The following is a 25,315-nucleotide window of genomic DNA, read 5'->3' as shown; positions in this document are numbered from 1 at the left end:
CTCGGGACATCCATATTGCAAACACCATGAAACATTCACACGTCGTGTGAATCAGTCTCACAGACGGCCCACCGGGAATACATGATTGAATTAGATGTTTACAACCCATTGGTCGGGATATATGTTTCTGTTGACTCTGTCCCAGGCTACACAGCCAAGCCTGAAAAAAGATCTGCAGAAAACAGAACATTGTATTCTATTGTGTGCTCCAATAGTGGAAAAAACTGAATATTGCAGGATATTTACATTTTTATATGGACACAAAAAAGACACCAGAATAGTTTAAAAAATATTTATAGCAAAAAAGGTCAACATATTTCTGTATCAAATACATAATCTACAGCTCTGCACAATAGCTTTCCAGTAAAAGGTTACTACACAGCCGCTCACCACTTCTGCTTCAGGAGGTGAGCGCCACCACCGCCAGGGTAGCTGCCAGGACGTTTGCACAGCCGGCGGGTATCACACACCCGTCCGATTATTTAAAATATGATGTGTGCACAAGGCTGTATCCGTGTCCTGACGGCGCGCGAGCAGTGCCGCTCATATCCTGAATGACTGACACCAGAGCAACCCTTTGTAGAAGAGCTCCCAGCAATCCTGATATGACCATTTTTGTAACACTTTCATTAAAATGACTATACTGAAGCACCTGTTCCTCTGTTATTCCTCCTGGAAATGTCCAAAAATGGGTCATAACCAACCAATGACACATGGTCCCTATTATTGCACCCATGCACGTTTGCCACACAGTACAGGCCGAAAAGACAAAGAGCTGTAACTGGTAAATAAATAACAAAAATGATATAAAAATATATATTTACACAGACATATATACATTTTTTTTTCTATTTTATTTATGCACACAGAAAAAATATATAAATAAAAAAAAATATATATATATATATATACACACACACACCGGCATATATATTCTTTTTTCTATGTGTGTATAAATAAAAAATATATATATTTATGTGTACATGAATAAAAATAATAAAAAATGATATAAAAAGGTTAAAATACAGTACAGACCAAAAGTTTGGACACACCTCATTTAAAGATTTTTCTGTATTTTCATGACTTTGAAAATTGTACATTCACACTGAAGGCATCAAAACTATGAATTAACACATGTGGAATTATATACTTAACAAAAAAGTGTGAAACAACTGAAAATATGTCTTATATTCTAGGTTCTTCAAAGTAGCCACCTTTTGCTTTGATGACTGCTTTGCACACTCTTGGCATTCTCTTGATGAGCTTCAAGAGGTACTCACCGGAAATGGTTTTCACTTCACAGGTGTGCCCTGTCAGGTTTAATAAGTGGGATTTCTTGCCTTATAAATGGGGTTGGGACCATCAGTTGTGTTGTGCAGAAGTCTGGTGGATACACAGCTGATAGTTCTACTGAATAGACTGTTAGAATTTGTATTATGGCAAGAAAAAAGCAGCTAACTAAAGAAAAACGAGTGGCCATCATTACTTTAAGAAATGAAGGTCAGTCAGTCCGAAAAATTGGGAAAACTTTGAAAGTGTCCCCAAGTGCAGTTTCAAAAAACATCAAGCGCTACAAAGAAACTGGCTCACATGAGGACCGCCACAGGAAAGGAAGACCAAGAGTCACCTCTGCTTCTGAGGATAAGTTTATCCGAGTCACCAGCCTCAGAAATCGCAGGTTAACAGCAGCTCAGATTAGAGACCAGGTCAATGCCACACAGAGTTCTAGCAGCAGACACATCTCTACAACAACTGTTAAGAGGAGACTTTGTGCAGCAGGCCTTCATGGTAAAATAGCTGCTAGGAAACCACTGCTAAGGACAGGCAACAAGCAGAAGAGACTTGTTTGGGCTAAAGAACACAAGGAATGGACACTAGACCAGTGGAAATCTGTGCTTTGGTCTGAGGAGTCCAAATTTGAGATCTTTGGTTCCAACCACCGTGTCTTTGTGTGATGCAGAAAAGGTGAACGGATGGACTCTACATGCCTGGTTCCCACCGTGAAGCATGGAGGAGGAGGTGTGATGGTGTGGGGGTGCTTTGCTGGTGACACTGTTGGGGATTTATTCAAAATTGAAGGCATACTGAACCAGCATGGCTACCACAGCATCTTGCAGCGGCATGCTATTCCATCCGGTTTGCGTTTAGTTGGACCATCATTTATTTTTCAACAGGACAATGACCCCAAACACACCTCCAGGCTGTGCAAGGGCTATTTGACCAAGAAGGAGAGTGATGGGGTGCTACGCCAGATGACCTGGCCTCCACAGTCACCAGACCTGAACCCAATCGAGATGGTTTGGGGTGAGCTGGACCGCAGAGTGAAGGCAAAAGGGCCAAGAAGTGCTAAGCATCTCTGGGAACTCCTACAAGATTGTTGGAAGACCATTTCCGGTGACTACCTCTTGAAGCTCATCAAGAGAATGCCAAGAGTGTGCAAAGCAGTCATCAAAGCAAAAGGTGGCTACTTTGAAGAACCTAGAATATAAGACATATTCTCAGTTGTTTCACACTTTTTTGTTATGTATATAATTCCACATGTGTTAATTCATAGTTTTGATGCCTTCAGTGTGAATGTACAATTTTCAAAGTCATGAAAATACAGAAAAATCTTTAAATGAGGTGTGTCCAAACTTTTGGTCTGTACTGTATATATAAGTGAAAATGCATATTTTTAAATGGCTTTTTCCCATTCACTGGTTTTTACAATATGTAAATAAACTAAATAATAATAATCACATAACTGGAGTCACCACATTAGTTACAACTCTGTATAAAAAGATTAGATAACCTAGATGGTGAATGCCATAAAAAAAAAAAAATAATAATAATAATAATATGGCAGAATTGCTGCTTTTTCTTTGCATCTTCCCAAAAGCTGAAATAAAATAAAAAAGAATAAAGAAAAACACATGCACCAATGAGAATTTTAACTTATGATGTGACAAATAAGCTATTGTTGGAAAAAAAAAAAAAAGGAATGGCTCTCAGAATATGGCGACATGAAAATAAATTATTATTTTCTTTAATTTAAAATGGATTTAATTGCCAGACTCTTCCGGTCCCTGTACGGACTCATATGGGCATGTTCAGACCAGCAGATACTCGCTGCCATATACGCAGTGTGAACGCGGTCTCAGATGTACGGAAATGGTTTCCGGATGTCCCCTCCGAGCCGCTATCTGAGAACGAGGTGTAAACGCCTCCGCAGCTCATCCCGAAGCTGCAGCTGCATCGCCAGCGCCGACCTGTAACTCAGCGCTCGGTCACAGGACTGATATTTCAGCCGGTAACACAGACCAGTTCTCCCAGTTTCTGCATTTTTATACTGGTCCAGAAGCTGAATATCCACAATGTTTCCCTTTGACACTTGCAGCGCTATGGTGTGAAACTCCACTTCATCGAATCCGGCATCCTCCACCCAAAAACTAACGTCGTGGATATAACAGGGGGGATATAGGGAGAAGGTCCGGTAAGGTTTTAGGTCACCATGATGGAACTGGGCTTCGAATCGGTCATCTTCCGTCCACAGAAGTCTCCAGTCTTCAATGCCGAGCAGACACATGGCGAGTAAATCTAAATTCAGCGATACTATGAGTATGTTATGTCGATCTCCGGTGGGGACCTGTTTGATCGTCCCTATGATCCGGTCAGGATCAGCAGGTGACATCCAGATGATATAATCTCCTTTTTCCTGATGAAATGTTAAGCCGAGTCTTACTTTCTCACTATTCACAGTTTCCGTAGATATGATGGACGCCACGGCTGTGTTCATGGTGTCCATTACCAGTTGGAGCTGTTCTCGGCAATCCAACAACATGAGCATCTCGTGATAAACCGGCATGGACTGCGGAGATATCAGACGCTTCCTAAAGACGAGGCCGCTCACCACGGTCAGAGGATCTGCTCTGACGTTGGATTTATGAGCAATATCGTCGATAAAACAAGTCAGCGACGGTCTCAGATGATGCCGCCCTGATGTCCGATTATTGTCCTGGTGAGTTCCCTGCCGAAAAGCCGGCTCAACTGAACATAAGCGCGTCCTGTGGAAGTCACCAGAACTCTCAGATCCTTCCTTCTCTTTACCACAAGTCACAAAGTAAAGTTTGGAGTGAGCCGCTGAATGCGGGGAATGAGGAGAACAAGAGTCGTCGCGACAAATAAGCGGAAATGTGTCTTCCAAGACGTTCACCTGAAGCTTCTGACGAAAACACTTCACCAGCTCTTTATATATTACACCGATGAGGTGACGAGATATTTTACCTAAGAAACCCCTGAAAGAATAAAAAAAATACAGAATTTTTATTAGAAAATTATTAAAAAAAAATAATTTTTCACACCAAATTTTTTGACTGCATTTTTAGAAGAATTTTATAAGAAATTTAGACAGATAAAAAAAAAATATTCAGACTTTCTCCTCAGCAGTCTAGAGTAGACTGTCAGCACAAAACGACTGTTCAAACTTGGCACGGCCAATCAATTCCTTGCCACCTACTTTTATTCCATCTATTTCTGCCCCCTCTTCCTTAATTGACAGCTCTGGGTTTACACGAGCCAGATGAGGCTAGAGAAAGAAGGAAAAAGGCATTAAAGTGTTTGGCAACTCCAAGGATGCACCGAGAACCAGTGCTTGGTTTGAACAGTCATTTTGTGATGACAGATTCTCTTTAAAGGATTTGTCCAGGAAACAGTTTAAAGGTGTTTTCTGGGATGAAACTTTACTTGCCCACTAATTCCAAAGAAACCTAACTTCTGTAACATCTTTTACAGAAAGTCCGAGCTCTCAGCGGTGGTGACGCGACTCAAGCCCCACCGTTATGATCCGGCAGTGATGACATCACGTCTACCGTTCATAGGCTCCTAATTCGTGCACCTTTGGTGAAATGTACAGCACGTCATCACTGCGGGAATCAGCAGTCACACAGGCATGTACGGCATGAGACCAGAGCAAGCGATGGAAGTCACCAAAGTGTCGGCCATGTGGCTGGTGGAGATTGAGTAGAGGAGTATTGTTTATTTTCATCTTATTCATTTTTTTTTTTTTTTTAAATCCTCAGACAGCCCCTTTAATATTCAATTACCAGGGTGGTCTAGGGTAGAGGAAGGGACTAAATATTAAATTCCCTAGTAGAATAGGATATAAGATGGAGGATAATATCTGATATTCTAGTGGTTTACTCACCCAAGGCAACATAAATACAGAAGCTGAACATGTGAACACTCATCATTCCTCAGTACAATCAGTACAAGGCAGGGAGGACTGCACGGCTGTGGGCGCTCTGCCCAACCAGCAAGGGATAAAATGTGCGTCGGAGAAGGGCTGGAGAAATGGTTTGTCTCATGGACTTGAGACAGAATAGGATTGAGCAGCCTGCACTGTTCTGTATTACCTGTAAGCTCTACAAGCCAAACACTTGCAATAAAAGCAAACTGCAAATCTATTTTGCAATAATGAAAAGGTGTGCTATAGTAAGAAACACCAGCGAAAAATTAGATTTTCCCCGGTGCTGTTCAGTAACACTCCAGCTGTTGTGAAACTACAACTCCGAGCATGTCCTAATGGCCAAAGCCTATCAGGGCATGTTGAGAGTTGCAGTTTCACAATTGCTGGCGTGCTGCAGGTTGCTGACCCCTGCAGCATAACAGGGCCAGATCTAGCACTCCTATAAAGATCTGTCAGGGTCGCCCTCTACCAAAACACAATACCACCAGCACTTACAGGAGACAATGACTGGGATATGTCTGTACGATTTCTTACTTTCTTTACTCTTGCGGTTGAGTTAAGGAAAAATGGGAGGCTCTGAGACTAATGTAAGGTAACCAAAAAAGTTATCACATGTAATCACCCATCAATGCACTGCGGATCCTGGACAGAAGTGAACTTCTCGATTATTTGCAAGGCTGATAAGTTCTCCAATGGTAAACTTCTGGTAAAAACGTGGTTCAAGGCTCCGATAACACGGAATGATTTCTCCTGGCTCCTAAGAAAGAAAGCGAGAAATATTAATATAAATTATTACGATATAATGTGATAATAGTGTAATAATTACATGGGAATTCTAGCTTCAGCAGATAAAGGTTATTCAGTATTCAACACAAAGTAAGAGTTTTCCATTAAAGTAACTGTATCAGGCATTGCCACTGTCAAGATCACTGCGTGGGAAAACTCATTGGTTATTTTGGGGAGATGTGAACCAGACCCGGTCATGCGATGATCACGCAGATACTTGGCTCTTCATGCTAATTGACTGCGTGCAGAAATCACGAGGAATTGATAATGAAAGAATAAGGCCATGTGCCCACGTAGCGTTTTTACGGCCGCAAAAACGCTTGTAAAACAGTCGGCCATGCAAAGCAATGTGAATTCGGATGTGCTGTGCACATGATGCGCTAATTAGCGCGCCGAATTCGCATTGCGATTACGCTGCAAATTCGCGGCCATTGAGGAACATTGAAACGCAGCAAACCCGCAGGTATATGTGGATTTGCTGCGTTTCAATTAAATTCAATGGCCGCGAATTTGCAGCATAATCGCTTTGCGTGTGGTACCCAGGATGAAGAGGAGACTACAACTCCTCTTGATCCCGGCTACCACGCGGTGAAAAAAAGAAAAGCTAAAAATAAAAAAAGAGGATTTTTGGTACTCACCGTAAAATCCTTTTCTCGGAGCCTTCATTGGGGGACACAGGAAACCATGGGTGTATGTTGCTGCCACTAGGAGGCTGACACTAGGCAGAAAAAAGGGCTAACTGCTCCCCAGCAGGCTACACCCACCCTGGGAGTGAACTAACCAGTTTGTGAGAAAGCAGTAGGAAAGGAGGTATAAAAGATTACCCTAAGATGAACCAAAAATGGCACAAATAAGGGTGGGTGCTGTGTCCCCCAATGAAGGCTCCGAGAAAAGGATTTTACGGTGAGTACCAAAAATCCTCTTTTCTCTATCGCTTCATTGGGGGACACAGGAAATCATGGGACGTCCTAAAGCAGTCCCTAGGGAGGGAAAAGACAAGTACTCAAAAAGTAAGGTTGGTCCACTACTGCATGAGGGACCTTCCAATACCGATTGGCGTTGCTGATGCCGAGTGGAGATACCGTGTAATACAAGGAGAAGGTGTGGACCGAAGACCAGGAAGGACGAACAGTCCATGGAGCGATAGGAACATTCTGGATAAACTGGAAGTGTCCCCCGTTCAGGGGAGAAACTGTGGAGGAAAAAACAGAACAATGAGTTCAGACCGAAGCACCAGACGGTCTAATTTAGCGCTCCACCCTGTATGTAAGTCACGGCTAGAACAGATAAGACGGGCTCTAAACCTAAGCGAGTCGGAAAAAGGAAAAGGTCCTGGACTTCCTGTGACCTTGAAATGGGGGGGCATTAGAAGGCAGCTCCCCGGCCAGGGAACAAGTGTCCCAGAACACTTCCCACTTCCGACAGGCGCAGGGCTCAGGCTAGACGGGAGGATAGCCCCTCCCATACAGGGAAAACATCGCTCAGGGGGGAAGAATTAAGGACCGATCTGGGGGAAGGGCTCCCCTGTTCCATGTGTTACACTGTCCCCCAAATTTACTCAACACGCTTATGTAGAGATGAGAGAAGAAGGCAAAAAAAAGAGGACAGGAAGATGGTCACCAAAGAGTCCAACCCTCCAAGGGAAGTATCGAGAACTCTTATCGTGAGAGTAAAGACTATGGCGCCAACGGAGGGAGGATTCCACCCACGGTAGGATTAATCATGATGACACATGTCACGCAGAAATAACGCCTATCTGAAGGGAATGCTCTGAGGAGAACCTTACCTGTCTCTGGAAACGACCCACTGGTTCGTGTTACGCTGGACAGGACCGGCTTGAATAAGGGCCATCATATCCTGCTAGGCGCAAGTTCTCTTCGTCGAAACAGAAGGTATGGTAAGAGACATGGCATTAATGAGGTCCTAGTCAGGTAGACGGCAGAATGGTTCAGGTTGTGGAATCAGGTGTTTCATCATAAGGCGTCTGGAGACCGATAGTCCATCTTGATTCTAGACAAGTGGCAATCCCGAAAGGAAGGAAGAAAAGAAGAGTACCTGCATGCGGAATCCTGAATCCAAAGATGAGTCTTCCGAGATGAGCTCCGTTACCAACCCTTCATCCTGCAAATGTTGGGTGCTGCCAACAACTGTCCCTGGAAGTGGAAACTTCTGACTGGACAAATGTTAAGCCGGATAGTGCCGGCTTGAGGAAAGGCTTCCATGTCCTGAAAGTCGGAAGTTCTCTTGTCGAAAGAGAAAATTAGGCTAGAGACACAACATTACCTCCTACCGATCAGGTACCTCAGTAATCAGGTGTTTCATCTCAAGGCGTCTAGAGACCCTAGGTCTGTTTCGGTCCTTGACATGTGACGGAAGAAAAGGCGAGTACCTGTATGCGGAATAGTCTCCCTAGAGGAGCGCCGCAAACAGCCGATTATCCAACTGATGAAAGGCGTTGACGACAACTGTAGGGAAAAAGAAAACCAGAACAACAACTCGACAACAACTCGTGTATAGGCATCAGACAGGTAGGTCCCACGAAGCCTGGGCGAACCGGGGTGGTCAGGATGAGCAGGACAAGAAGAATCTGTTTTCGTGACGAACTAAGACCTGATCTCTGGTATGAACAGAGCCTGTAACAGCATCTGGTCTGTAATAGCATGTCTGTAATTTGTTGCAGACCTCTTCAAGTCTTCTTCTGAGGAAACAAAAAGGAGAGTGTCGACAAACTGACAGGCTGTGGATAGTGGATCGAATACTACAGGGTTAGCAGCAAACGGATAAAAACACTGTAGCTGCTAATAAGGGGGGGGTAGTAGGTCTGAACCGCTAGGGGTAATGGACAAAGAGCCCAGATATACAGTACAGACCAAAAGTTTGGACACACCTCATTTAAAGATTTTTCTGTATTTTCATGACTTTGAAAATTGTACATTCACACTGAAGGCATCAAAGCTATGAATTAACACATGTGGAATTATATACATAACAAAAAAGTGTGAAACAACTGAAAATATGTCTTATATTCTAGGTTCTTCAAAGTAGCCACCTTTTGCTTTGATGACTGCTTTGCACACTCTTGGCATTCTCTTGATGAGCTTCAAGTGGTTGTCACCAGAAATGGTCTTCCAACAATCTTGAAGGAGTTCCCAGAGATGCTTAGCACTTCTTGGCCCTTTTACCTTCACTCTGCGGTCCAGTTCACCCCAAACCATCTCGATTGGGTTCAGGTCTGGTGACTGTGGAGGCCAGGTCATCTGGCGTAGCACCCCATCACTCTCCTTCTTGGTCAATTAGCCCTTACACAGCCTGGAGGTGTGTTTGGGGTCATTGTCCTGTTGAAAAATAAATGATGGTCCAACTAAACGGAAACCGGATGGAATAGCAAGCCGCTGCAAGATGCTGTGGTAGCCATGCTGGTTCAGTATGCCTTCAATTTTGAATAAATTCCCAACAGTGTCACCAGCAAAGCACCCCCACACCATCACACCTCCTCCTCCATGCTTCACGGTGGGAACCAGGCATGTAGAGTCCATCCGTTCACCTTTTCTGCGTCGCACAAAGACACGGTGGTTGGAACCAAAGATCTCAAATTTGGACTCATCAGACCAAAGCACAGATTTCCACTGGTCTAATGTCCATTCTTTGTGTTCTTTAGCCCAAACAAGTCTCTTCTGCTTGTTGCCTGTCCTTAGCAGTGGTTTCCTAGCAGCTATTTTACCATGAAGGCCTGCTGCACAAAGTCTCCTCTTAACAGTTGTTGTAGAGATGTGTCTGCTGCTAGAACTCTGTGTGGCATTGACCTGGTCTCTAATCTGAGCTGCTATTAACCTGCGATTTCTGAGGCTGGTGACTCGGATAAACTTATCCTCAGAAGCAGAGGTGACTCTTGGTCTTCCTTTCCTAGGGCGGTCCTCATGCGAGCCAGTTTCTTTGTAGCGCTTGATGGTTTTTGTAACTGCACTTGGGGACACATTCAAAGTTTGCCTAATTTTTCGGACTGACTGACCTTCATTTCTTAAAGTAATGATGGCCACTCATTTTTCTTTACTTAGAATTTGTATTATGGCAAGAAAAAACAGCTAACAGTCTATTCAGTAGGACTATCAGCTGTTTATCCACCTGACTTCTGCACAACACAACTGATGGTCCCAACCCCATTTATAAGGCAAGAAATCCCACTTATTAAACCTGACAGGGCACACCTGTGAAGTGAAGACCATTTCCGGTGACTACCTCTTGAAGCTCATCAAGAGAATGCCAAGAGTGTGCAAAGCAGTCATCAAAGCAAAAGGTGGCTACTTTGAAGAACCTAAAATATAAGACATATTTTCAGTTGTTTCACACTTTTTTGTTAAGTATATAATTCCACATGTGTTAATTCATAGTTTGATGCCTTCAGTGTGAATGTACAATTTTCAAAGTCATGAAAATACAGAAAAATCTTTAAATGAGGTGTGTCCAAACTTTTGGTCTGTACTGTAGATAAGATAAGTGCCTGGAGCACTACATGGATTTATGCCGTTGAAAAGAGACAGCTGTATAGCTGTGGCCATAGATGTTAGTGGGTCTGACCAACTGCAGAGAGTACCCGACAGTTGATGCATAAGAAACCTCTGAAACGGAGATAATGGAGGTTGTTGCATGTATGTTCTTAAATAGCAGTGGCAAGGTAACACTCTGTTACTGACCCGCCTTAGTCCGAAAGGACTGTTGGCGGGATAGGCAACCACATAGATCTGATGCCATTAGGAAGTGGGCAGGAGTTGGCAGTGGTTTGCCTGGGTAGTCGTGCCATAGGTATGGTCGTGGAGCTGGTGGAACACCAGGTATGTTCCATAAAGGAAGCTCTACAGCTGTGGACACGGAGGATGGAGTGTTCTGACACACTGCAAGACTGGCAAAGTATCGAACAGTCACTCCGTTATAAAAATAATAACTCTGGAGACATCTCGGTTCTGACTTACTATCGCTAGTAGGAACAGTGTGAGGGCACAACCTTGGTGAATTGTGGACCTGTCCGTAAGGAGAGGCATAAAACAGCTCCTGTGTGTACCATAAACAAGGTAACCTGCTATAGGCAAGGCACCCTGCAGGTATCAGAATGTTAAATGACCAGAAACCGTAGGTTGCAGAAGAATTCTAGAACGATAACTGCTCTGAACACCATTTCCTGAGTATACCTCATTCGCAAGGGGCACTCAATCAGATCTCTTCATGATTGGAGGTGAGAGACACTCTCGAGAAGAGAATGGTCTTTGTGGAAGAGGTTCGTCGTCCTTGACTCAGGCTTGCTTGACAGCTGATACCGGGCTGTTCATCATGTCTTGTGACCTGGAGGGGCCGGTTGGAGTCTAGATCGGAATCCGGCTCGGGTAGCAGGGTGGAGAGGTCCAACTCTAAAACTATCTCTGGGAAAGAGAAGCGAGGCATGGGAATAGTCCTAGATTATGTAGGAACAAGGGGAGTCCAGACATAAAGCTGGAGGGCACCCGCTCCCTGGAACTCTGCGCGGTCTGCTGTAAAAGCATGCATCTGATACATCTTGGGAAATAGTCAGAGCAGCTGAGGCTGATGGCTTGTTAGGTAGTCGCAAAGGGACCTCTACCAAAGGTTGGTGAGGTTGGTGCCGGATACAATAAGGCAGCAACCATTGGAATACCGCTTTCGATCCTGGTGGCAGGGAGCTCCGGAGAGAACTGAGTGCTTGGGGTTGTTGTGGTCGATGCACGGAGATTCCTGCTGACCTATGGATATTGGTACCCTCATACCATAAGTCTTAGCATGGTCTGCCCCACAATCTGTACAGTTTTGGGATGTCCCATGAAATGTCCCACAAACTCTGTGGTTTTGGAATGAAATGTCCCACAAACTCTGTGGTTTTGGAATGAAATGTCCCACAAACGCTGTGGTTTTGGAATGAAATGTCCCACAAACGCTGTGGTTTTGGAATGAAATGTCCCACAAACGCTGTGGTTTTGGAATGAAATGTCCCACAAACGCTGTGGTTTTGGAATGAAATGTCCCACAAACGCTGTGGTTTTGGAATGAAATGTCCCACAAACGCTGTGGTTTTGGAATGAAATGTCCCACAAACGCTGTGGTTTTGGAATGAAATGTCCCACAAACGCTGTGGTTTTGGAATGAAATGTCCCACAAACGCTGTGGTTTTGGAATGAAATGTCCCACAAACGCTGTGGTTTTGGAATGAAGTGCCCAACAAACTCTATGGTTGTGGAATGAAATGTCCCATAAACTATTTGGACAGTTTAGAAAAAAAGGAGGACTGGGCCCGAGGGGCCGACGGCCAGGACAGGGCCTACCTTATCCTATGTGGGGGACCCTCGGTGTTGATTGCCCATGGGCTAACGGTTGAAGCAGTGCCAGGATCCGAGGCTGAAGAGGGCCAGGAGCCGATGTGAAAGAGGCTGCGGCTGGGTGACGGAGGGAATGGCTGTAGCTGTGCCAGAGCCCGTGGCTGGCACTGCGATGGAGGCCGCTGCTGGCGCTGCGACGGAGGCCGCTGCTGGCGCTGCGACGGAGGCCGCTGCTGGCGCTGTGACGGAGGCCGCTGCTGGCGCTGTGACGGAGGCCGCTGCTGGCGCTGTGACGGAGGCCGCTGCTGGCGCTGTGACGGAGGCCGCTGCTGGCGCTGTGACGGAGGCTGGGGCAGTCACTGAAGGGGACGCGGCTAGAGCCATGATGTAGGCCGCAGCTAGCATTGGATTGGAGGCCGCAGCTGGAAAGGATACGCGGCAGGGCTAGCGCTGTGACAGGGGCTGCGGTTGGCGCTGAGATGGAGGCCACAGCTGGCGCTGTGGCGCGGGCAGCGTCTGTAGCTGTGACCCCGGCTGCGGCAGGCGCCAAGATGGAGGCCGCAGGCCGTGCGAGTAATGGCGCCAGCGGGAAAAGGAGGGGACGGAGTCGAAAAAGTGCGCACAGAGAGCCTGCGCTGAGGAAAAGAAAAAACAGCAGGGATTAGATAGAAAAAAAGGGGGTTAGGAAGAGTCCGTGGCTCTGAGGGGCTAATGGTGCGGTGGGGGGCGTGTGGAATGGAACTAGGCCGAAGCCAGGGCCTAAATTTTGAAAGTCGGCTGGAAATGAGGGAGAACGACCGGGAACAATATCCAGCTGGCTGTCCTGTGGAGCTCCCGCCACCTGAAGAAAGGACTGTAGAAAGGAGGGTACCTGTCTCTGGAGAGGCCCCGACTCCTTCTTCACAGTCCTGAAGACGGCATCAGCAGCCCCCGGTTGAGGGGGGGGGGGGGGTGTCTCTGGAATAGGAACGTCTTCCTTCCCGCACTGTCGCAGTCCCCGGCGGTGCAAAAGACGGTGTCGACCCTGGATGAGGGGAGGATCACTGACCAGTGATCACAGTCTTCCTCCCGGCCCGCTCCGAGGAGGGGGCTGGGGTGGGGAGAGGACCATCCGCCACGAGTCACCCCAAAACTCTTCGGAAGAGTTAGGGGGAAAAAAGGGTCCTGCCTGTTAGACAAGAGAGTGGACGATGTGGGCAACACCACATTGTTCTCTCTGTCCCAAAAGGTGGGAAATCAGGGTGAGCTGTTACACCCTGTTGCCCGAAGTCACAAGCTGTATCTGAAAAAGAAAGGAAAAACATTAATAAAACACAACAAGATGGTAGAGACGGGCCTGAACGCAGACCCATGTCTTGCCTCCTTGGACACTAAGCCAAAACTGGTTAGTTCAATCCCAGTGTGGGTGTAGCCTGCTGGGGAGCAGTTAGTCCTTTTTTTCTGCCTAGTGTCAGCCTCCTAGTGACAACAGCATACACCCATGGTTTCCTGTGTCCCCCAACGAAGCGATAGAAAAAGACCAGTATACTCACCTCTCCGGTCTCCTCCCGGCGGCGATCTTCTCTCCTCAGCGTCCCGAGGTGTACTGGCAGGACCTGCGGTGACGTAATTTAATCAGCTGATGGTCACGCAACCGCTGACGTCAGCGGTCAGGTGATGGTCGCGTGACCATCAGCTGATTAAATTACGTCACCGCAGGTCCTGCCAGTAGACCGCGGGACGCCGAGGAGAGAGAATCGCCGCCGGGAGGAGACTGGAGAGGTGAGTATACAGGGTTTTTTTTTTTGTTTTTTTTTTTTTTACTATAGTTGCAGCATTCAAAGCATCTAAGCTGGTCACATAATATAAATCCATGGATTTATATTGTGTGACTAACTTGTCAAGCACTTTTCCAAGTGATACTCAAAATCGCTTGGAAAAGTGCTTGAAAAAACACATGCCAATACGCATGTAGAAACGCTGAAAAAATGCTTCTCCCTGGCCGAAAAACCGCATGTAAATCTGCATGCGTTTTTTTCTGCCAGAGAGAGGCAAAAACACTCTGCATCAAATCTGCTATGTGGGCAAATAGCCTAAAGAATAATGTTAGAAAAAAGCAAAAATATTCACACTACCCTCCACTCCAGTCCTGCGTGGCAGCAGTTGACTCGCCATCCTCAATTCCTCTGACGCTTCATAGGTGCTGCAACGTCATGGCGTCGCCCTGCCGTGGAGAACGAAAGTGGACACTGGATGGTGGGAATATTTTTGCTCAACTACTTTTTATCCTATAACACTCCTGTAAGATGATACCTCTGCTATGGCGATAAGCTGCAGACTGTGCAGTTACCTGTACCCGGTGCTCTGGTAGCCGTAGTGCTTATCAGACTCAAAAGGGACCACTGATGTCAGGAGGAGCCCAGCCGTGGCAGCCATGGCCACCACTTGCCAGCTGTTATGCCATTCCCTCTTTGACTCATCAGAAGGAGTGCCACCTTGCCCCTGGCATAAGGCTACATGGATTTCACCTTTCGCTGCAAGAACACCTGTACAGCTGGAATATAAAATAAAAAAAGACAACAAAACTGATTTAGTAACTGTTACTACCAGAAATGGCCTCCAGAAATGTTTACATTTTAGTTTGTATCTAGAATAAAATTATAGTTTGGCGATATAATAATAATATTAACATAACACTGTGACCATAGATAGAATAGACAACATAATCCAAAATGTGCCCAATATTTGGTGCCATAATTTGCTTTGGCCAATGTAAAATGGATGGGGGGTGGTGTACCATGAGGATACCATCTTGTCCCTCCTCGTTCAATGCTGGTAGAATACATTATGTGAAATGTAGAAAATCCTAATGTTCAGGGTATAAACAGGGGCTAAAATGGACATGATTGAGGACAGACCTCTAAGAACCCCCTTCTATAAGCCAAAGCTACGTTCCAGCGGCTCCTTCTCTGGCACACCGGGCTATGTGATAGTACTTCTACCCTGCAGGAGGCACGGAGAAGACCCTTCTAACTTACCCTTGAAAAAAATTGGACAACAGATCCCTGTTCTTCTTGACTCCTGCCTTCCTGCCACAATGTGGAAAATTGAAGATAATTCTGTCGTAAAGCCGATTAGTGATAAAACCATATTCATCTAGTTTTGTGGCATCCACAGCAAAGTGAACCTCGGCTCCTACAATATATGGCAGGATAAACATGGCATGGACAAAGGTTAGAAACGGGAAGATAATATCATGGCATTAATATTCTCATTTTCATCAGCAAATTACCATGCAGATGTCATGAGTGAGGAAAGTATCATGGAACATAGGAGTTAGAGGGGTGCCAAACGTGACGATTGTACTGACTCAACCCTGTTGGCAGATGCCCGAGAATAAAAAGAATTAGTGAAGTTGGATTGGTTTTCAAGGGAGATACATCACAGACAGAGGGGCGCGGAAGGGGGGCGGACAGAGGGGCGCGGAAGAGGGGCGGACAGAGGGGCGGACAGAGGGGCGGACAGAGGGGCGGACAGAGGGGCGGACAGAGGGGCGCGGAAGAGGGGCGGACAGAGGGGCGCGGAAGGGGGGGCGGACAGAGGGGCGCGGAAGGGGGGCGCGGAAGGGGCGCGGACAGAGGGGCGCGGACAGAGGGGCGCGGACAGAGGGGCGCAGAAGGGGGGGCGCAGAAGGGGGGGCGCGGAAGGGGGTTGTGAAAGGGGGATAGAGGGTTGCAGACTGGAGAATAGAGCAAAGGGGACCTTGAAGGGGAAGGTGCGGTCTCACATCACTTTGCAGGAAGTGGTGGCTGCATATGTGCAACTCTCTCCATTCACTTCTATTTCACTACTCCCATAGAAGGGACTGTAAAGAGCTGCACATCCATGGGTCCTGTTCACAAGAAAGGTGGGGGGTCCCAGAGGTGAGACTTGCATCTATCAGACGTTTATAACAGTTCCTATGGATTTGCCATAAACATCTGAGGTGGGAATACCCCTTTAAGCCTAGACATTAAGCTGTGCAGAATGTGATATTGCTATATAGCAAAACTGTCACTTCTCATATCCCAAAACAAATCTAAGGACTGCTAACTAATGAGCTGCTGACACAATGCCAAATATCACATGGGAGGGGATGCAGAGCCCCATATAATGGGGTGTCTGTCAGCGATCTTACAGCTGTCAGTCACAGCCTCCGCCATCCTCAGCAGACACTGACCCTGATATTCATGTACCTTTACTTCTAAGGTGCTGGACATTCCTCCAAGCAAGGTGCTGCCCACGGACCGTATCTTCTGCCTCATAGCAGGTGGCGGTGATGTGATCAGCGTCTTCTCTGCTGTCACAAAGGGAAGAAGAAAAGGAAAAATTTCCTTCCCCAACCAACAGAATAGAAACCATCATCTCTGAACCTGAACAAAAATAAAAGGACATTTATTAAAGGGAAACGGTCTGCTCTTCTGCCCCTAAACCGCCACCATATTATACGGACCGATTAGATAAATCTCCCTCTAAATAGCAAATCAGAGAAATCATTATTAAAAATGCCGCAATAGTCATGTGGGCGGAGTCCAAATCAGGAAGAGTCAGAACCGCAGCCCCTCCTCCTCTGGGGGGATGGATGTGTCTGATGGAGCTCGTGGCTCCAAAAATGTTGTCAATCAGGCAAGAATGGCGAGGACACGAGCCGGACCGGTGATGGCCTCCTAGATTTCCATATAGACAGCACGGGCCACAACCTGCTATATAAAATAAAACGTTTTATGGTCGCAATGTGTGAATCTAGAGCAAGATTTGAATTTCCAGCAAGCAGCGACCTCCAATCCTACAGAAGGAACATTGTGCAGACACTGAAGTCGGAATTAAACGCGTCTTTTATGCAATGTTCGCGCTGTCTGCAGGGATCTGTTAACACAGTAACGCTAGTCACCTCCTACGGCAGAACACACCGGCACCGGCGACTGCTACAACCACGTGACTCCCTCCTGCAGCTACTTCCGGGTTTTGCGGCGCATGCTGATGACGTCACGTTCGGTTACTAAGCAACGCATCAACAAAAACTAGAGTTGGACTTTTCAACCGATCCCCGGGTACGTGCAGGTGTCTCCCCAGCTGTAATGTGCAATACTGGGAGGAGGACAGAGGTTGGAGATGGTGGAGGCTGATGGCAGAGTGTGAGGGGAAAGGAGGAATCTGCCAATGTATTCAGATAGAGAGAGAGGCCGTATTATAGAAAGAGGTGATGGATATACCGTCCTGGGAATGAATATACCATCCTAGTGATGGATATACCGTCCCGGTGATGGCTATACCGTCCTGAGGATGAATATATGGTCCCGGTGATGAATATACTGTCCTGGGGATGAATATACTGTCCTGGTGATGGATAGACCATCCTGGTGGTGGATATACCGTCCTGGTGATGGATATATGGTCCCGGTGCTGTATATACCGTCCAGGTGATGATTATAAGGTCCTGGGGATGTATATACTGTGCTGGTAATGAATATACCGTCCTGGTGATGGATATACTGTCCTAGTGATGTATTTACCGTCCTGGTGATGAATATACCGTTCTGGTGAAGGATATACCATCTTGGTGATGGATATACCGTCCTAGTGATGGATATACTGTCCTGGTGATTGATATACCGTCCTGGGGATGGAAATACTGTCCTGGTGATGGTTATATACCGTCCTGGTAATTGATATACCGTCCTGGTGATGGTTATATACCGTCCTGCTGATGGATATACCGTCCTGCTGATGGTGATATACCGTCCTGGTGATGGTTATATACCATCCTAGTGATGGATATACCGTCTTGGGGATGAATATACCATCCTTGTGATGAATACATCGTCCTGGTGATGAATCCATTGTCCATGTGATGAATATATGGTCCTGGTGATGGATATACCGTCCTGGTGATGAATATACCATCCTGGTGATGGATATACCGTCCTGGTGATGGATATACCGTCCTGGTGATGAATATACCATCCTGGTGATGGATATACCGTCCCAGTGATGGATATACCATTCCGGGGAAGTATATACCGTCCTGGGGATGGATATATACCGTCCCGGGGATGGATGTATACCATCCCGGGGATGGATATATACCATCTTGGTGATGGATATACCGTCCTGGTGATGAATATATGATCCTTGTGATGAATATATCATCCTGGTGATGAATATATCGTCCTGCTGATTGATATACCATCCTGGTGATGAATATACCGTCCTGGGGATGAATATACTGTCCTGGTGATGGATATATTGTCCTGGTGATTGATATACTGTCCTGGGGATGGATATACTGTCCTGGTGATGGTTATATACCGTCCTGGTAATTGATATACCGTCCTGGTGATGGTTATATACCATCCTGCTGATGGATATACCGTCCTGGTGATGGTTATATACCGTCCTAGTGATGGATATACTGTCTTGGGGATGAATATACCATCCTTGTGATGAATACATCGTCCTGGTGATGAATCCATTGTCCATGTGATGAATATATGGTCCTGGTGATGGATATACCGTCCTGGTGATGCATATACCATCCTGGTGATGGATATACCGTCCCAGTGATGGATATACCATTCCGGGGAAGTATATACCGTCCCGGGGATGGATATATACTGTCCCGGGGATGGATATATACCGTCCCGGGGATGGATATATACTGTCCTGGTGATGGATATACCGTCCTGGTGATGAATATATGATCCTTCTGATGAATATATCATCCTGGTGATGAATATATCGTCCTGCTGATTGATATACCATCGTGGTGATGAATATACCATCCTAGTGATGAATATACTGTCCTGGTGATGGATATATACCATCCTGGTGATGGATATATACCATCCTGGTGATGAATATACCATCCTGGTGATGGATATACAGTCCTGGTGATGGATATATGGTCCTGGTGATGTATATACCGTCGTGGTGATGATTATAAGGTCCTGGGGATGTATATTCTGTGCTGGTAATGAATATACCGTCCTGGTGATGAATATACCGTCCTGGTGATGGATATACAGTCCCAGTGATGGATATACCGTCCCGGTGATGTATTTACCATCCTGATGATGAATATACCGTTCTGGTGATGGATATACCATCCTGGTGATGGAAATACCATCTTGATGATGGATATACCGTCCTGGTGATGTATATACTGTCCTGGTGATGGTTATATACCGTCCTGGTGATGGATATACTGTCCTGCTGATTGATATACCATCCTGGGGATGGATATACTGTCCTGGTGATGGTTATATACCGTCCTGGTGATGGATATACCGTCCTGGTGATTGATATACCGTCTTGGTGATGGTTATATGCCATCCTGCTGATGGATATAACGTCCTGGTGATGGTTATATACCATCTTAGTGATGGATATACCGTCTTGGGGATGAATATATCGTCCTGATTATGAATATACCATCCTTGTGATGAATACATCATCCTCCTGATGAATCCATTGTCCATGTGATGAATATATGGTCCTGGTGATGGATATACCGTCCTGGTGATTAATATACCATCCTGGTGATGGATATACCGTCCTTGTGATGAATATATCGTCCTGGTGATGAATCCATTGTCCATGTCATGAATATATCGTCCTGGTGGTGGTTATATACCATCCTGGTAATGAATATACCATCCTGGTGATGGATATACTGTCCCAGTGATGGGTATACCGTGCCGGTGATGAATATATTGTCCTGGTGATGGATATACCACTCCGGGGAAGTATATGCCGTCCCGGGGATGGATATATACCGTCCCGGGGATGGATATATACCGTCCTGGTGATGGATATACCGTCCTTGTGATGAATATATGATCCTTGTGATGAATATATCATCCTGGTGATGAATATATCGTCCTGCTGATTGATATACCGTTGTGGTGATGAATATACTGTCCTGGTGATGAATATACCGTCCTGGTGATGAATATACCGTCCTGGTGATGAATATATGGTCCCGGTGATGGATATACTATCCTGGTGATGAATATACCATCCCGGTGATGAATATATCGTCCATGTGATGAATATATCGTCCATGTGATGAATATATCATCCTTTTGATGAATATACGGCCCTGGTGATGAATATACCGTCCTGGTGATGAATATATGGTCCCGGTGATGGATATACTATCCTGGTGATGAATATACCGTCCTGGTGATGAATACACCGCGCTAGTGATGAATACACCGTCCTGGTGATGTATATACTGTCCTGGTGATGTATATACTGTCCTGATGGCCAATTGGACCTATTAATGGTGCAAGCTGTACTTATAGGTGGCATTTATATGGTAAAACCTGTAACCCAAAAAACTGCTCACATTTGGTTGTGAATGATCCCATAAGGAAACATTATAAGGGGTTACACAGTTTTTAAGACAATGGACATGTCTTTATGTGACACGACTTTTCTTCTGCAGAATGTCGCATTTTGTTTCTGATCTTAAAGCCGACGGACATGGGGAGGTTTGGATGGACATCAGACCTGAGGCCAAATTCAAGCAGTACGGATGGAGGTGCACAACCAAGGAGGACGCTTACTGCAACAAGACGCTCATCGGAAACTGGAACCAGGAACGTTACGACCTGTGTAAACTAGAGCAGAGGAGACCGCCGCCATCCCAGGTACCGAAGACGAGAGGCCGAGACTAATGTGGGACCTATTTCTTCACTGCTTCTCTTAAATGGTCGTTGCTGTTTCCTTTATGTAAATCAATAGTACAAGAAAATATAAGAAACTTTGTGATGTATTTTACCACAGTAATCTGCTTCTTTCTCCACTTATGAGACACTTCTTTTCCTCCATTTAGCTCCTCGTCCACGCAGAAAAAAACTGCTAAAATACTTATTATTTTAAACTGAATGGATTGCCTGCTCAGTGAGGGATCAGATTACAGCTGCCTATTGAAGTCTATGGAGAAGAAGTGAAGCAGAGAGAGTGGCCATGCTGCTCCTTTTTTATCTGACTTTGAGTTGGATTCACAGCTACACTGCTCAGTACTGCAGTATTTTGTCCTCCATGGTGCTGCTGCTTCTGGACATGTGCAACACAGAGAAAAGGGAGCAGAAATCCCTCGTGTCGGTGTGTGCTGTGTATGGGAGACATCATAGCAGCTAGTCTCTACCCACCAGCTCAGAGAGCGACCATGCTACGACTTTTTTAACAAGTTTTTTATCGGACCCTGAGCTGGATTCACAGCTACGCTGCTCAGTACTGCAGTATTTTGTCCACCATGGTGCTGCTGCTTCTGGACATGTGCTACACAGAGATAGGGGAGCAGGAATCCCTCATGACTCTGTGTGTGCTGTGTATGGGAGACAACATGGCAGCTAGTTTCTACCCACTAGCTCAGAGACGGTTGAAAATTGGAGACAGAACCTGCAGATGCTGAAAAAATGCAGAAATAATGTTAATCCTCAAGTTTACACAGGACATATTCTGAAAAGTTATCACTTGGAACAGAAAGATAAAAGTAATCAGAAAATAAACTTCTGATATCAGCACAGTGTCCTCCTCTTGGATGCTGGCCCATCAATGAGTCTTGTATGGGGCCCCATGGGTTAAATGAACAGGACTAAACATGGTGCGGGGTATATGAGCAGGAGAAGGAGGCATCAGATGTAGTGTTGATGGTAATAGCTTATGGCAGGTTTGCTGTGTGCTCCAGTGACCTCTTGATCAGATGTAGTCACGAGTTAGATCACTAATCAAATTGTCTTCTTTTTTTTTCAGTACGCTCATTACTACGAGACCTCGTATAACGCAGACTATCTCAGGAATGGTGGAGCTGCAGAGCGACAAGGTAGAGGACGACACATGGGGTCCAACCTCTTCCACCAGTCCATATCTTTTCATACTCATACAAAGGGTTTTTGCTTAGGGTTCCTAAAACAATTGCCAATGAAAAAATTGAGACAGTGATCCCAAAGTAACTACTATAGACTCACCTGGTCCTGGGCCACTAAATCGACCCTTACACTTAGCGAGGCTTACAAGCAATCCAGCGCAATATATGTCAGATCAAGGGACATCCAAACTGGAGAACGCTGGTATAGTCCCAAGTCCCAAAGTTGTGGTGGATGGATGCATAGACTTATGGAAAATAAATAATGCAGGGATATATTACTCCACAATACAGGGTAACGGGCAACCACCGACTTACCCGATTCCTCCGCCGCTTGTCACCCTCATGGGCAAATAGTCCTGCCATCCATGATGGAGAGGACCATCCAACTTATAGATTGGGTAAGGACTCTCGTCTTTCCAATGGTTTGTGATTATAAGTTGGATCTTGGAAGGGTTGAATAATAGACCCTGAGGGTAACAAGCAATCCAGGCAGGGTGTGGGTGGATGCTTGCCTGCTGCCCACTGTAGTGGAGTAAGTCACCCCTTGAAGTTACTTTATACCCATCTCCCTTGGCTTCTTGGCTTTATTGCATCACTGAGCAGTGGATTGGAACTTTTTGGCCTCGGACAAGGCTGCGTCCTCTGCTGCCGCTGCTGCCGGGGTTTTGTTTAGTCCACAGGGTAATGATGTGATCTCACCGCTGATGCCTCATTGTGAGGCATCTCCACCCCGAGCCATAATTAATGGCCATGCTCTCTTTTAATATACAACACATACTGATTGATGTCTGTACAGATGTAAACTCCATTATTCCTTTTTTTTTTTTTTTTTTTTTAGTTTTCGAGAGAGAACCTCATGTTTTTCCAGGACATCAACCTGAACTAAACCCACCGCAATACCGACCTCAACAAAAATCCTGCTATACGATCGACTACGGCAACTCTTAACTAATAAACCAATTGTTATTCTGCAATTAATTCTTGCTATTTGTCAATGTAATTATTAACATGGATCTGTCACCAGATTTCACAGTATCAGCTGTATACATTATTAAACCCATCTCTTAGACCTGATGATACTGGTATACTTACTTTGATAAGCCATCTCAGAATAAGAATATAATTCTTTTTGAAAGTTTTAACTCCGTCCCTCCTCTCTGCTGCTGAATCTCCATCCACATAGCTTGAACGAGAGCTCCTGTATAATTCCTAAATTTAATTCCTAAACTTTATACACCTCTTTTCAGAGTGAACCATCCCCCTGGGTCACCCACAACTTTCTTGGACTCCTGATTTACTTCTCCTCCTCGCCATCAGGAAAATCACCCTGATCTAGAAGCCAATTCTTAGTGGATCCGCTTTGAGAAGATCTACAGAGGACCACCAGCCTTTTACCACTACTACTAAACCCTATACCTAATATAAATTACTCCCCTTTTACTTTATTTTACAATTGGGTTTTAATCAATTTTATCAATAAAGAATTTTATTTTATACCTTTCACTCCATCTCATATTTATTTTACGCCTGGGTCCAGCGCTAGTTAATTTTAATTTAATATCAGGATTACACAACTATTCTGTCTCGGATTTCCAGTGAGTACAACAGCCTCATCAGGTCTATAGAGATCGATGTAATAATGCGTGCAGTTTGTATTGTGAAACCTGTTAATATTTGCTTTAAGCTTGAATTTCTATGTAAATCTTGTAGACCCAATTCTGTCATCTATGAATGATTAGCGACACTTCTAAATTATCCTTCTAAGTTGTTGTTATGTTTTTCTATATATTTTTTTCACTGATGTTGTATAGCTGTAATTTACTTATTGCATTTCTGATCATTTCAGGCTTAAAAGTCCAGTGGGAGGTCCTACGATGTGAATGACAGATATCACATATATAGAAGGGAAGCTGTCAGTCACTCCTTAGGGACCGCCCACTGGACTCCTAAGCCCAGAATTTGCTCAGATGTCGTGACCATGGATTGTGCCTGGTATTGCAGTTTGCAATGTGGTTTGTTTTCCTATACCTGTACAAGGTAGAGAATTACTTAATGGAAACTTTTTTTGTTTGTTTTTATATCACTATCTACATAAAAAAAAATATCTTGCAATTTTCAGACTGGAAACTAGGCCAAAAATTAGATGCATACTTCCTAATCAAGCAATATTGTATATAGAAATCTTCTGAGCTTCTAATCTAAGCATGCTGTAATCTGGGCAATGGTCATTGTGAAGGAAGGGGAGGAGGTGAGCTGTGACATCACCTAATGTGAATTGTGGATCCTGTGTCATCTACTGTATATAGAGGTGTTATCAGTCATTGTACAGGAGGGGGAGGAGGTGAGCTGTGACATCTATTGTGAATGGTGGATCCTGTGTTATCTACTGTATATAGAGGTGTTATCAATCATTGTACAGGAGGAAGAGGAGGTGAGCTGTGATATCACCTATTGTGAATGGTGGATCCTGTGTTATCTACTGTATATAGAGGTATTATCAGTCATTGTAAGGAGGAGGAGGTGAGCTGTGACATCACCTAATGTGAATGGTGGATCCTGTGTTGTGTACTGTATATAGAGGTGTTATTAGTCATTTTCCAGGGGGGGGGTGAGCTGTGACATCACCTAATGTGAATGGTGGATCCTGTGTTATCTCCTGTATATAGAGGTGTTATCAATCATTGTACAGGAGGAAGAGGAGGTGAGCTGTGACATCACCTATTGTGAATGGTGGATCTTGTGTTATCTACTGTATATAGAGGTGTTATCAGTCATTGTAAGGAGGAGGAGGTGAGCTGTGACATCACCTAATGTGAATTGTGGATCCTGTGTTATCTACTGTATATAGAGGTATTATCAGTCATTGTACAGGAGGAGGAGGTGAGCTGTGACATCACCTATTGTGAATGGTGGATGCTGTGTTATTTACTGTATATAGAGGTGTTATCAGTCATTGTACAGGAGGGGGAGGAGGTGAGCTGTGACATCACCTATTGTGAATGGTAGATTCTGTGTTATCTACTGTATATAGAGGTATTATCAGTCATTGTACAGGAGGAAGAGGTGAGCTGTGACATCACCTATTGTGAGTGG

The 25,315-nt window shown here is 45.2% G+C and overlaps 2 protein-coding genes across 3 annotated transcripts; one reads left to right on the top strand and one right to left on the bottom strand.

The window, feature by feature from the left end:
- Positions 1-2,963: 2,963 nt before the first annotated feature.
- Positions 2,964-17,333, bottom strand: FDXACB1 (ferredoxin-fold anticodon binding domain containing 1). Its single transcript, XM_073657129.1, has 6 exons — positions 17,237-17,333; positions 16,542-16,718; positions 15,345-15,501; positions 14,657-14,860; positions 5,847-5,981; positions 2,964-4,274 (listed from the first exon to the last, which is right to left on the bottom strand). The coding sequence occupies exons 2-6, from the start codon at positions 16,708-16,710 to the stop codon at positions 3,179-3,181; spliced, it is 1,761 nt and encodes a 586-aa protein (XP_073513230.1). The 5' UTR covers positions 16,711-16,718; positions 17,237-17,333; the 3' UTR covers positions 2,964-3,178.
- CFAP68 (cilia and flagella associated protein 68) lies at positions 17,300-23,725 on the top strand. Of its 2 annotated transcripts, XM_073657132.1 has the most exons (5): positions 17,300-17,396; positions 20,795-20,999; positions 22,108-22,177; positions 23,061-23,218; positions 23,470-23,725. In XM_073657132.1, the coding sequence occupies exons 2-4, from the start codon at positions 20,796-20,798 to the stop codon at positions 23,168-23,170; spliced, it is 384 nt and encodes a 127-aa protein (XP_073513233.1). In that variant the 5' UTR covers positions 17,300-17,396; position 20,795; the 3' UTR covers positions 23,171-23,218; positions 23,470-23,725. The 2 variants fall into 2 exon arrangements, with proteins under 2 accessions (XP_073513233.1, XP_073513232.1); XM_073657131.1 differs by having other exon boundaries at positions 23,061-23,725.
- The last annotated feature ends 1,590 nt before the right edge of the window (positions 23,726-25,315 follow it).

This window comes from Phyllobates terribilis, unplaced genomic scaffold, assembly GCF_046119375.1.
Source record: "Phyllobates terribilis strain yellow unplaced genomic scaffold, ASM4611937v1 Scaffold_12__6_contigs__length_324123572, whole genome shotgun sequence".
Lineage (NCBI taxonomy): Eukaryota > Metazoa > Chordata > Amphibia > Anura > Dendrobatidae > Phyllobates > Phyllobates terribilis.
The sequence above is the reverse complement of the archived record's forward strand: the minus strand, read 5'-3'. Positions and strand labels throughout refer to the sequence as shown.

Excerpts from the sequence above, each read along its gene's own strand:
- CFAP68 (XM_073657132.1), top strand. The coding sequence starts at position 20,796 with ATGTCGCATTTTGTTTCTGATCTTAAAGCCGACGGACATGGGGAGGTT. Across the intron at positions 21,000-22,107 it reads GGAGACCGCCGCCATCCCAG|TACGCTCATTACTACGAGAC; the intron begins GTACCGAAGACG and ends TTTTTTTTTCAG. Across the intron at positions 22,178-23,060 it reads TGGAGCTGCAGAGCGACAAG|TTTTCGAGAGAGAACCTCAT; the intron begins GTAGAGGACGAC and ends TTTTTTTTTTAG.
- FDXACB1 (XM_073657129.1), bottom strand. The coding sequence starts at position 16,710 with ATGATGGTTTCTATTCTGTTGGTTGGGGAAGGAAATTTTTCCTTTTCT. Across the intron at positions 14,861-15,344 it reads TTGTCCAATTTTTTTCAAGG|CTGTACAGGTGTTCTTGCAG; the intron begins GTAAGTTAGAAG and ends TTTATATTCCAG. Across the intron at positions 5,982-14,656 it reads TACCAGAGCACCGGGTACAG|GAGCCAGGAGAAATCATTCC; the intron begins GTAACTGCACAG and ends TTTCTTTCTTAG.